At 44.7% G+C, this 13,338-nt stretch overlaps 1 protein-coding gene across 1 annotated transcript in view; it reads left to right on the top strand.

The window, feature by feature from the left end:
- Positions 1 to 13,338, top strand: part of mpped1 (metallophosphoesterase domain containing 1) — a gene marked incomplete at its 3' end in the record, with an annotated part of 325,357 nt that overhangs the window by 297,086 nt on the left and 14,933 nt on the right. Inside the window, exon 4 of the mRNA XM_080757519.1 lies at positions 11,326 to 11,551. Coding sequence (XP_080613645.1) covers positions 11,326 to 11,551 — 226 coding nt within the window. The remainder of the gene's footprint in view (positions 1 to 11,325; positions 11,552 to 13,338) is intronic.

Genomic DNA, 13,338 nt, shown 5'->3' with positions numbered 1-13,338 from the left:
CTGATTGCGCTACTACTCTATGCCGAATTGAAGTGGACTCGGACCCAGACTTGTTTTTTCTCCCTGGAAATAAAAACGTCTGGGTTTCCGAGGCTACCAAAACACCACTATACCACATGAGAGCTTGTTGTGTACGCCACGGCAATGTTCTGCTTCATGTGCGTGCCTGTGTGTTTAAGTGTGTGCAGCACTCAGCTTGGTTTCTGAGTGGTTTATTTATTGTTTTGTTTTCCATGTACGCCATGGCGAATGGCGATGGCGTGTGATGGCGTGCACTTGTGGCGTGGAGTCGTGGACAGAGCTGGGAAGGAAGGAGCCTCTGCTCTGCACCGCTCCGTTTAAATATGGATCTCACTGAGATGAGAGCCTCTCGAGTTGACCCAGTCCCACCGGGTCAAGAGAGAGAGAGAGTTCTGAAAACGCTGCGTGTTCTCCTTCTGTCTGTAGTCTTCTGTTTTTTCCTCCTTTTTGCTCTTGTCTTTTCCCCTCTCTCTCTCTCTCTCTCTCCCCCTCCTCCCTCTCCCCCCCCTCTCTCTCCCCCCCTCCCCCTCTCTCCTCCTCCTCCAGTCTCCAGGTTTCTGGGTCCATGGTCTCGGTGTCTTCTGGGTCCAACTCTTTATTTAGCGCAGTAGCTCCGCTCCGCGCTCCGTTCCCTTTTTACTGCTGAATAATAGATACGAGTGACGCCCTGTGATGTGATTGCTGTGGTAGGCACTTTAGTGTGTGTGTGTGTGTGTGTGTGTGTGTGTGTGTGTACACAATGTGTCTGCACCTGCCTGTGTACAGTTGTACAGTGTGTGTATATTTTGCGGTTGTGTGTGTGTGGCCTCTGTGTGTGTTTGTGTGTGATTTGTGCTTCTTTTGTCTTCTGTTGTACTTCACCCCCCCCCCCTCCCTCCAATAGACCTACCTACACCTCTCTCTCTCTCTCTCTGTCTCTTTCTCTCTCTCTCTCTCTCTCTCTCTCTCTCTCTCTCTCTCTCTCTCTGTCTCTCGTCCCTGTAGAGCGGTAGAGAGCACTCTTTAGCTCGGTAACAGGACGGACATTAAAGTTTCATGACTCTCGTCCCTCCCTCGCTGCCTCGTTCGCCCTCTCTCTCTCCCTTCCCTTCACTGTCTCTTTCTCTACTATACCTCCCTCTCTCTCTCTCCCTCTTTCATCATCCTCTCTCTCTCTCTCTCTCTCTCTCTCTTTCTGCCTCGAGTCCACACATCTCCTCTCCACTCCCTCCGTTTCCTTCTCCCTCCCTGTCTCCTCGCTCCCTCATTACCTTCCCTGGCTCCCTTCCTCGTCAACGCCGCTGTGTGTCTGCACTCTGTGTGTGTGTGTGTGTGTGTGTGTGTGTGTGTGTGTGTGTGTGTGTGTGTGTGTGTGTCTGTGTGCATGGCGGAGAGCCTTGCGTAACGAGCAGTAGCGTAGCGGTATACGAGAGATCACTTTGTCGTTATCGCTGGAGCGTTGACTGTATTTAAAGCATCTGCACATTTACACAACCCTCCACACACACACACACACACACACACACACACACACCGTACACCGTACATTCAGCTTGCACTGTTGAGACTGTGTGTGTGTGTGTCGGACGTTTCATTTGCGTGTGGAGATGGTCTCAAACATGTTTATACATCCTTCCCCAGCTCTCTTTGACGTGTTTGTAGGGTGTAGGGTGTAGTGTGGTGTAGGGTGTAGTGTTTAGGGATTAGGGTGTAGGATGTAGGGTGTTTGCACACACACTCCCTCTAGGCCAAAGGAACAATCTCCACCCAATTTCTTTTTCAAATCGGCCAGTTATATTGCGCAGGTCCTTAATTGCAAAACACGTTCTTTTGTTACTACTATACAGATGTTGTCCAAAACTCACATAAATCAGTATATACATATTAACACTTTCAGGGATTTAAATTGTTTAATCCAGGGTTCCAGCGCGCGTAACACAAACGCTAAACCTGCTATTTGTTTAATGTGTTTAATTTGCCGTTTTAAAAATAATTAAAAAGAAGCGGATGTGTCCCGGACATGGTGACGAGGCCGTCGCGTTATGATGACGAAAGCGGAAATCAAGTCATCCTCTGGGCTGCTGCTAGGGCTTCTGGGAAATTGAGCCCAATGCAAGTGGACGGGGGGGGGGGGGGGGTTTGTTTGGACTACAACATGCTGTCCATGGTGGTTTCGTTTCACATTGTCATGCTTCGGTGCTTCTGATCATAACAAACCAACGGACCGTTTTTTGGGCGGATTTTCGTGGTTGAAAGTTGCAAATACTTCAGCGTAGTAATACAACTATCTCTGCAGTGTAGAATATTGGATTAAATACCGGGGAATTTGATTTGATTTGATTTGATTTATTTAGAAAAACAATCATAATACAACATTATAATCAGCGATTCAAGGATTACACAGTAAAGTCCAAAGACTTGTTTCCACTGAGGTCCTCTCACACTGAACTGAACAATACTTTAAAATACATCACAAATACATAACAGTACATATACATTACATACACAACACAACAAGTACATCCCTATCCATCCCTCTAAGATGACCCTTTATAGGGGAACCTTTTCCAGTAGCCATTTTTTTGTCTTCTGTTTAAAATGTCCTCAGATTGGAGGTCAGTTTAACACTGGATTCCAGGCTGTTCAACTGTGTGGCTCCTACGTATATAAATGAAGGAGCCTTTGCCCACTTGACTTTTAAAAGCAGGGAGCACCACATCTACAACGCTGGCTCTGGTGAAATGGTTGTGTACCTCGTTTACCTGCCTGAAACATGTTCTTAAAACAGCTGGGACCTCTCCGTATTTAACTTTATGGACCATGTTTAGTCCGTAGACTCCAAACGGACCTGGAACTGACACAAATAAAGTCCAGACCGTATTAAGTTAGAGAGAGAGGGAGACAAAGCACTGAAAGCAAGCAGTACCACCTACAAGGCTGGTTGATGAAGTGGTTTATCTGTCTTTGTTCCCATTTGAGAGTGTGCGTGTGCATGCGTGCATGTGCGTGTGTACGTGTGCGTGTGTGCGTGTAAGCCTATACTTACTGTAATGTATTCTGTTCGGTGAGAACATTCAGAGATGCGTGGTGTTGTGGTGTTGCTGCCGTGCTCAGATAAAGTGTGTCGCGGTCCCGCGTTTTCTCAGTAGGTGGTGTTTGTGTACGGCGTCTTATAATTACAGGGTGTCTTTGTTTTATGTCTGCCCATATGATTGCGTGTGTGCGCGTGCGTGCATGCGTACATGCGTGCGTGCATTACCATATGATATAGCTACTTTACTGCCCATGGGAACTTTTGTCTTGGACTCAAATTCTGCATATAAACATATACGGTAGCTGAGTGTGTGGGTGGTTCAATGTTGAGGATATTACGTTGATGCTTAGGCAAGAAGACACAACACACACACACACACACACACACAGTCACACACACACACACACACACACACACACACGTAAACACACACACACACACACACACACACACACACACACACACGTGGAATTACGAGACTGATCCAAGTTGAGTCTCGGCTTGAACGTCAGCCGCCGCTACCGCTTTTGAGGATTTCCTCCTTCTTTGCATTGTGATTCTGTCCATAATGCAGATGAAGGTATACAGCCTACAGTGTGATTCTGTCCATAATGCAGATGAAGGTATACAGCCTACAGTGTGATTCTGTCCATAATGCAGATGAAGGTATACAGCCTACAGTGTGATTCTGTCCATAATGCAGATGAAGGTATACAGCCTACAGTGTGATTCTGTCCATAATGCAGATGAAGGTATACAGCCTACAGTGCGGTATTATTGTCCTGGAATCCACAAGTATACACAGCATGTGCACAAGAATGTAAATTGCCTACATATAGTACACATGCATGCATAAACATAGGTTACACACACACGCACACGCACACGCACATGCACACACACACACACACACACACACGATCCAACACACTTCTGAGCTATAGCTTAGATGTGACAGGAAATTTGGGGCTACCGGTTTTGGTTTTTGCATCTGTGTACACACACACACACACACACACACGTGCACAACGGGCAGTATAATCCCCCCAACATGCCAAGGCTTTGGGCAGGACGGGGGTTTTTCTTCAAAGTGCAGAGAGAGAGAGAGAGACCACCCATCGGAACCCAAGGACAATGCTGCTCCGGAAGCATCCCTATGGGGCCACACTCTCTCTCACACACACACACACACACACACACACACACACGCACACACACGCACGCACATGCACACACGCACGCACGCGCACATGCACACACACGCACACGCACACACACATGCACACCAGTGTTGTTTTCGTCGACTAAAACTAAGACGAAAAATGTTCGTCGAATACCTTCTTTCACTGACGAAAACTAAATGGAAACTAAATGAAAACTAAGATATGACGACTAAAACTAAGACTAAATGTACTGACAATTTCGTCGACAGATAAAAACTAGACTAAAATGTTAGGAAGGGACTAGTGGACAAGAGATCCAGTATAAGTCATTTTACACTTTGGTTGCATGCTGAAAATAGCCGATCAACAAGCACACAACGCGTCGCGCTGTGACGCGTTGTGAGCTTGTAGATCGGCTATTTTCAGCAAGTGTAAAAACACTCTTTACGACGGCATCAAGACCCGCCAAAATACATTTTAGTCGACTAAATCAACTGTAGATTTAGTCGACTAAAATCTTATGACATTGGTGTTAAATGAACCCTGAGGGTGTGAATAATAGGGTCCCTATAGACGGGTCCTCGCGGCGTGGCGGGCGGGCGGCCGGCAGCCGCTTAAACATGAAAAGACGTTTGGAAGGAAGAAAAAGGCACAGAAAGAGTCATGGCGGCGGAACGCACGCAGCCATGCAGTGCAGCATGTCGTACAGCTGGTTCCACTGTTCCACTTCAGTCTCATCTGTGATGTCTTTGTCGTGCATTTTTTACAACACACTATTCTAATGCCGGGGTTCTCAACCCAGTGACCCAGTCAGTCTTACAGAAGAGCTCACTCTGCTCTAGTGCTCCTGGGTTTCTTTAACAGAATCCTAAGGCCTCACTCACACTGTTGCAACATGCATAATACAACATTTTGTTTGCATGTTGCATGATACATCTCATTGCATGAGATGTATGCTTGTTGTATATAAGCTCACAATGCATTTCCAATGGGAGTCACATGGTTTTTAAACTCTTTATTTTGGAATTTTTGAATATGCAAGACATACAATAGGACAGAAACATCAACAGTAAAAGAAAACTGAGTAAAAACAAAAGACAAAAAAACAAAACAAACCAAGAGGTCATGGGATGTACAGCAGCAGCAATACATATTACAGATTTTTGGGTTCCTTACATTAAATGACAACCGGAAAGACACCGCCCATATTCACTCCACATCCTCCCCCACAGCTAAGTACTCTGTCCATTTCTCCCATCTTCTTTCACCCAGCTCTTTTTGCAGTCTTAACGAATAGGTCATCTGTTCTAGGCGATGCAGTTGTTTCACAATGTTGAAAAATAGGTCGGCAGTAGGACAGTTCTTTTGTAACCAATTTATTGTAATAGCCTTTTTGCTTGCTACAAGTATAATCTTAAGTAAGTATAGGAGTCATCTCGATTTAGCCCGTCTGGGAGTTGTCCTAGGTACAAAGATGTGAATGAATCATCTATTCTAAAACCCATAATGTTTGAGATAAGTGTGGTCACTTCCTTCCAAAATGGCTGAATTACAGGACAAGACCAAAAGACATGCAGTGCATGATCAACCACTGTACAGTATCTCCACATTCTCTCCAACAGTCCATATGGTTGCCAGTCTGTTTGGACTTCTGTTTTGGAGTAATAAAGAAGCGAATCTGGTTTTTCCAACAAAAGTCTCTCCATGTCAAGGAATTAGTTGTCGGGAGTCACATGGTTTGAGGGGGAGAGGGGAGGGGGGCGGGGGGGGCAGTCGAAACACAGCCCGAAAGCCGTACAACACAAATATTGTGTCAAACCATGTGACTCTTCCATTGGAAATGCATTGGGGGCAAGATGTATCACACCCTTTGTATACATCTATAGCATGCATCAATGTTGTATGCTAGATCGAAAGGTACATGTGAGTCGGGCCTTCACTGTAAATCCCTGGAACATGTGACGCGTTTAAACCTAAACACCATGTGTGTAATAATAAAATGCCAACTGTTTATTAATGGTCATACAATACAGTAGAACACAAGTTAACTCAAACACCTCACGAGAACACCTATAGTGTTCAAATTCTAAACACCTATGACTGACTTTGATTGTAAAAACTAAACACGTTTATGTGTTTAAAAAGTGTTACAGGCGATTAAACATGTTCTTCTGTTTATAATCTAAACACTGACACGTTTTAAAAAGTGTTACAAATTATGTGTTTAAAACTGTTTATAACCTAAACGCTTGGGTTTAGTGTACTGTTGGCCACTAAGCAGCTCCAGGGGGAGAAGTTGGGGGTTCAGTGCCTTGCTCAAGGGCACTTCAGCGGTGTTGGGTGGGAGTGATGACAATCACTTCCTTAAAAGTGTACTTATAAGTACAGTACTTAAGTTAATGTACTTACTTTACCCAGGACAGGACATAATAAACGTTATAGCTTCTAGAAAAAATAATTTAATGCTAGTTCACGTTCAGCACATTTGGTATTTACAAGTTGTCATTTTTTTTTACAGAGCCTCCATCTTAGTTCCCCCGGAGAAACTGTCAAAAGATTCAGCCATGAAATGGCAATTTAACCCATTCTGGTCGGGAACCACTTTTTTGGTGTTTCAAGCATTCTGTTATACTTTAGCTATTGGAAAATAGCAGATCTACGTACAAGCTCGTAGCGCGCCACCGAGTGGCGCGCTACGAGCTTGTAGGTCTGCTATTTTTTTTTAAATCGAAGAACGACTGACATAGAAACATAGCTTTTTCAGAAAACTGTCAGGATGTAGAAGACATTTTTTAGAATCTGATCTCAGGTCAGAATGGAAAACTGTCAGGATGTAGAAGACGTGTTTAGAATCTGATCTCAGGTCAGAATGTGTTAATTCTCCTAAGTACAGTGCGTGGGGAAGGGGGTGGCCGGTGGCGTTCTGAGTGCAGCTCCATCGTCAATTTTATATTTTTTCAGAGCCGTGATTTACTTTACCTCGTTTTTAGGTTTTTACAGTTGGCCGTCAAACTTCACGGGGGACGGAGAAAAAGAGCTTGCGCTGCAGAATCTGTGAGGAGTTTGAGATGGGTTTTTCTTTTTGTTCTAAAAAGTATAGTGTCTTTTTTTATTGTTCTAACGAAATCTCTCTCCCTCGTGTCACTCATCCTCCTCTCAGCCATAACATTCACTTAGTCATGCACGCGCACGCACGCACACACACACACACACACACACGCACTCACACACGCACGCACACACACACACACACACATCATCGCCAGGTGGTCTCAAGCCACGTTACAACATACAGTATGATCCAACTCATACACACTAAAGGTTCTAAACACTTATTTGTGTTTAGATTATAAACAGAAGAACATGTTTAATCGCCAGTAACACTTTTTAAACACATAAACGTGTTTCGTTTTTACAATCAAAGTCAGTCATGTAGGTGTTTAGAATTCGAACACTAGGTGTTCTCGTGTCCTACTGTATTTTATGACCATTAATAAACATTTGGCATTTTATTATTACACACTGCTGTGTTTAGGTTTTAAACACATCACATGTTCCAGGGATTTACAGTGATATGCGCACACACACACACACACACACACACGCACACACACACACACACACACACACACACACCAGTCCAGTGGCAAAAATAAGTGATCCTCCACGCACACGCGTGTGTCGCACAGACATCGCACTTTGACTGGGACACCATCGTATATGACAAAGGTACAGATCTGTATACATGTTGTATGGGCTGTGTTTGTGCCTCATGTGTCGCCTGAGGTGTGCAGCCCCTCATTATACTGCAAGTCACTTTATACAACAGTCTTTTGTACTCGCTAGACAGCTATAAATCCCAGCCAATCAAATAGGAGAGATGGGGGCGGGAAAACACACACTGCAGCAATGGCCGCTCTATGACAGATGCTTTCATCCGGTTATTGTTCTCATACTCGAGGATTTTGGGCTTTTCCGAAAGTATTTCAGTCCCTCTCTCTCCCTCTCTCTCTCTCTCTCTCTCTCTCTCTCTCTCTCTCTCTCTCTCTCTCCTCCCCCGCCCCCCCCCCCCCCCCCCCCCTCCACCACCCGTCAACCTGCTTCTGATTGGCTGTTATGACAGAGCCGTCTCTGTGCTGTCAGGCTCTTCTGAAGCAACGGTTTAATTACTCCCCCTTTTTCGGGCAAAAGTGACACACTCGTGCACGCACGCACACGCGCTAAAATAAAGTAAACATGAGCACACACACACACACACACACACACACACACACACACACAGCAGCTAGTGTGCTGTAGTGTTCTGGCAATAATTGTCAAAAAGCATGCAGTGATTGAACTGTCCTGTCAAGACACAGACACAGTGGCCACATCCGGCACGCAGACGACGCAGACCCCCAGATGTTTGTCAGCGCTCTCTCCTTCTCTCTCTCTCTGTCTCTCTCTCTCTCTCTCTCTGTCTCTGTCTCTGTCTCTCTCTCTCTCTGTCTCTCTCTCTCTCTCTGTCTGTGAAACATTGGGGAATATTTTGATATTTTTTTCTCAGTAGCCAGCAGCTCCAATCAATCTGCTGGGAGTGCACGCATGCACGCACGCACGCACACACACACACACACCTTACCCCCCCAACTGTGCTTGGCACTGAATAGCCAATTAACTCCATTGAGATGGAGGTGTGTGTGTGTGTGTGTGTGTGTGTGTGTGTGTGTGTGTGTGTGTGTGTGTGTGTGTGTGTGTGTGTGTGTGTGTGTGTGTGTGTGTGTGTGTGTGTGTGTGTGTGTGTGTGTGTGTGTGTGTGTGTGTGGAAGGAACCTGGAGAGAGGGAGGAAGGTGGGGGGGGGGCGAACACACACACACCTCACTCTCATTCTTCCGTCACAATAATGGCCGATTTATCGTGAGTGTGGCACGGCAGATCTACAAGCTTACAACAATTCCGACACCTTGTTGTGAGCTGGTAGATTGGCTATTTTTTTTTTTTTTTTTTTTGATTTTATGATGAATCATGCAGCAAGGGTCATCATGAACGGGACTCGAACACGCGACACGTTGTCAGGCCAGAGCCTATTATGTGGCATGATGTGCCTGGACCGCTAGGCCCTGAGGGTGCGACCCAGATTGGCTATTTTTGAGTGGTGCTCCTTTAACCCATTTTGACCTGGGAACAATGTTACGGCCCTATGTTAAACCTCCTGAGTGATTTTTGTGATTCCTGTGCCCTATATGGTGATTGGTGGGGTGGAGATTGGAGGAGTGGCTTGGTGTTTGGAGACACACCTAATCAGCCAGCAGTATAAAAACCTGTGTGGAACACGAATTCAGGCCATTTGCCATTCGTCACCTCCATGTGCTGAACCCTTTGTTTGTAGCTAGCTAGCATTTCAAGCAATCCTGTGGTCCAAAGTCTGTAGGCTGTGTGCCAAACCTTATGCTGCTGAGTGCTTGATAAGGTAACTGTAGTGTTTAAAGTAAAGACAAGGGAAGCTTGGTAGGGGTGTGCTGCCATTTAATGTAATCCATAGTTTTTTTTAACTTTGTTTATGTTTAGTTAGGGAGCTTAGATTGTCATTTTTGTTTATTTGGCGTGCCGTACAGTAACTCTTTTCTATGTTCTATCAACGTCTGTAATCGTAACCTCAAGATTATTAATAAATGTTCACTTTTTTTGGTTACTCTGGTTTGTGTTACTTTTTAGTTATAATGTGATACTCCTTAGCCTCTAGACTCCATCGTAAACAAACAAATCATTCAGAAAGTTTTCTGAAAAAGAAACCTTATGTTTCTATGTCAGTCGTTCTCAAACATTTTCATGTCAAGGACCCCCAAGATTATATGTAATTGGCTGCCGACCCCCATCGGAAAATATGTTGTTTCAGGGACCCTCACAGAAACAAAGATTTTAGTTAAAAACTTGAAAGAATATATATTCAAAGATTTGCACTACATTTTCACGATTTTTCTAAAATAGCAGACCTATACAAGCTCGTAGCGTGGGCACTCGGTGCCACGCTATGAGCTTGTAGATCTGCTATTTTTCAATAGCTAAAGTATAACATAATGCTTAAAACACCAAAGGGGGTTCCCACCCAGAATGGGTTAACCAGCAATATCCGTCCCTCCCTATGTCTGTATGCTGTTGCACCACTTTAGACAGGTTTGATTTCATTTTTTCATTTCATTTTTTTGCGTGATCAACGCCTTGCTGCGCGCCACAACAACTCTGGCTCTGTAGATTCCCTGATGGACGCGTTGAGATATGGTTCCATAAACAGGACGCGACCAGGAACGGAACGCAGCGGCTGGAGACTTTGATCGATGGCGGAGGAGCTCAGACAGATGTACAGATTAATAGAGGATGGCGGAGGAGCTCAGACAGATGTACAGATTAATAGAGACGGCCAAAAAACACACACACACACACACGCACACACGCACGCACACACACGACACACGCACACACACACACACACACACACACACACACACACACACAGAGAGAGAAGCTCCTCTTCCGCTTATAAACTGCGTGCCGTCTGGAGCCTTGCGGGAGGAGGGGTTGTTTTTTTGTGACTTGTCAACACTTTTATGTAGTTTATTTATTATTCACAAAGCACCGTCGTTCAATCTTCCTCCTGTACCTCTTCTCCCCCTAAATTATTTTCGCTCCTATGTGCCATCAAAATGTGGAACGCCCTACCAACAGTCATTAAGACATGTGAATCCCTCGACTCCTTCAAAAACCGCTCTCAAAGGGCACCTATACGGACGGCTGCAATTCGAAACTGGCCCCTCGTAAAATATGAATCCCCCCTTTTCCCTCACTGTATAAGTTTCTTTTTCCCTTTTTGCTTCCTTTATGATGAATTCCTGTTCTGTTCTTTGACTATATTGAAGTGTCTATTTGTACGTCTTTAATGTTTTTGATGAATTGAACATGGTGGACCCTGTTGTAAACAAGTGTGTAATGCTTAATTGGGTCAGAATGGGTTAATCAGACCAGTGTGTGTCCAGTGGAAACCTCGTATGAATCTGATCTCAGGTCAGAATGGGTTAATAAATATTTCAATCAATCAATCAATCAATCAATCAAAACCCCCTCCCTCGTGTCTCTCCCCCCTCCCCCTCCAGGCACCTTGCCCTACGACATCAAGATCGTGATCGCGGGGAACCACGAGCTGACCTTCGACCAGGAGTTCATGGCCGACCTGATCAAGCAGGACTTCTACTACTTCCCCTCGGCCTCCAAGCTGAAGCCCGAGAGCTACGAGAACGTCCAGGCCATGCTGACCAACTGCATCTACCTGCAGGACTCCGAGGTGACGGTGCGCGGCTTCAGGATCTACGGCTCCCCGTGGTGAGTCACCCAGTCGCTAGTCAGTGGCGGCCTTACAATTTACAATTTAGGCATTTAGCAGACGCTCTTAATCCAGAGCGACTTACATTAAGCAAGAACAAAAAAAGCATGGGAATACATCACATAAAAACATTTATCATAAAACATGCGTAAGCTAAGAAAGTAACAGTGGAAAATCTATATAATGAAACTATACATACATAAACTATACATCTATACTATACATATGTACTATAACGTGCTATGACTACATACAATGCAATTATAGTGCTGTCTTCATAACATGCTATAAGTCTGTGTCAAATGCTATCTAAGTCTACAGAAATGCTATCTAAGGGGTAGGGTAAGTGCTACGGGCCATGATGGAGTCTGAAAAGGTGGAAGATTGGGAGTGATGCTGCAGTTCTGACTGCAATGGGAAGTGCATTCCACAGTTTTGGAGCCAGAAGGGAGAATTAAGAGTTTGGGACGTGTGGAGCGTTGTTGTCCCGGCGTTTTTAGTGAGGGTACTTCCAACTTCCCTGCGTTGGCTGATCTGAGTGCGCGGGAGGGTTTGTAGGGTTCGATCATACTTGCAAGATATGGGGGGAGCGTTTCAATCATTTCAATTGAAACAGGCCTCAAGTCTCCAGGGGGCCTCCTTTTGAAAAAAGAAATAGTAGTAGTAGTATAGTGTGTTGTTTGGTTGTGACGGTTGTGATTGTTCCCACTTCTCAGTGTGTGCACTAGCAGCGCTGACAGTTGCGATTGCATCATTGTATAGCCAATGTTGCCTTATACCTTAAATAGTCCTTAAAGTAAAACATTGTTTAATCAAGCAAGCTGCTTTTGTGTATTTTCTACTTGGCTGGTGTATGCTGTTCATGCTTTGAAGTCCGATAATACACACTGGAGAGAAAAAAAAAAGGAAAAAAAGTCAGGCTTCAGGATCTACGGCTCCCCGTGGTGAGTGATCCGTAGTAGTAGATCTTCTATGTCAAGGAGTGCCCAAAGGGTACACTGTAAATCCCTGGAACATGTGACGCGTTTAAACCTAAACACCATGTGTGTAATAATAAAATGCCAACTGTTTATTAATGGTCATACAATACAGTAGAACACGAGTTCACTCAAACACCTCACGAGAACACCTATAGTGTTCAAATTCTAAACACCTATATGACTGACTTTGATTGTAAAAACTGTGTGTTTAAAAAGTGTTACAGGCGATTAAACATGTTCTTCTGTTTATAATCTAAACACTGTGACACGTTTAAAAAGTGTTACAAATTATGTGTTTAAAACAGTTTATAACCTAAACGCTTGGGTTTAGTATACATCGTGATCTACCAGTAGATCACAAAGGCTGTGCAGGTGTACAGTAGATTGCATGGTGCCCCTAAAAATATTTGTCTTATTATAGCCAGGGTTCTTATTACTATTATTAACTAACTGGCCCCTGTGCTGCACACGTTCCGTTGGCTTTGTTCTTCAGGCCATTCGGATGCTTCTGTATAATCTCCCTTTAGAGAGCCGGAGTCCTTTGAGCGGAGACAAACATGGCTTCTCATGATCGTATGCGTCTAAGACTATTTGTGCGCGCACGTGCGTGTGTGTGTGTGTGTGCGCGTGTAGTGATCCATGATATGATATTATGCTCTGTGGATTGTTCTAGTCTTCAGGGACCGTGTGTGTGTGTGTGTGTGTGTGTGTGTGTGTGTGTGTGTTCCACCCCCTGTGTGGCGTAATTGGTCCGTGGTGATAGCAGGGTCCCCAGAGTTCCCTCTCTCTCCGACCACTGAGGAAAG

Source organism: Protomyctophum bolini (assembly GCF_963924005.1).
Source record: "Protomyctophum bolini genome assembly, chromosome: 23".
Classification (NCBI taxonomy): Eukaryota; Metazoa; Chordata; class Actinopteri; order Myctophiformes; family Myctophidae; genus Protomyctophum; species Protomyctophum bolini.
Note: the sequence above shows the minus strand (reverse complement) of the source record. Positions and strands in the feature narration are given on the sequence as shown.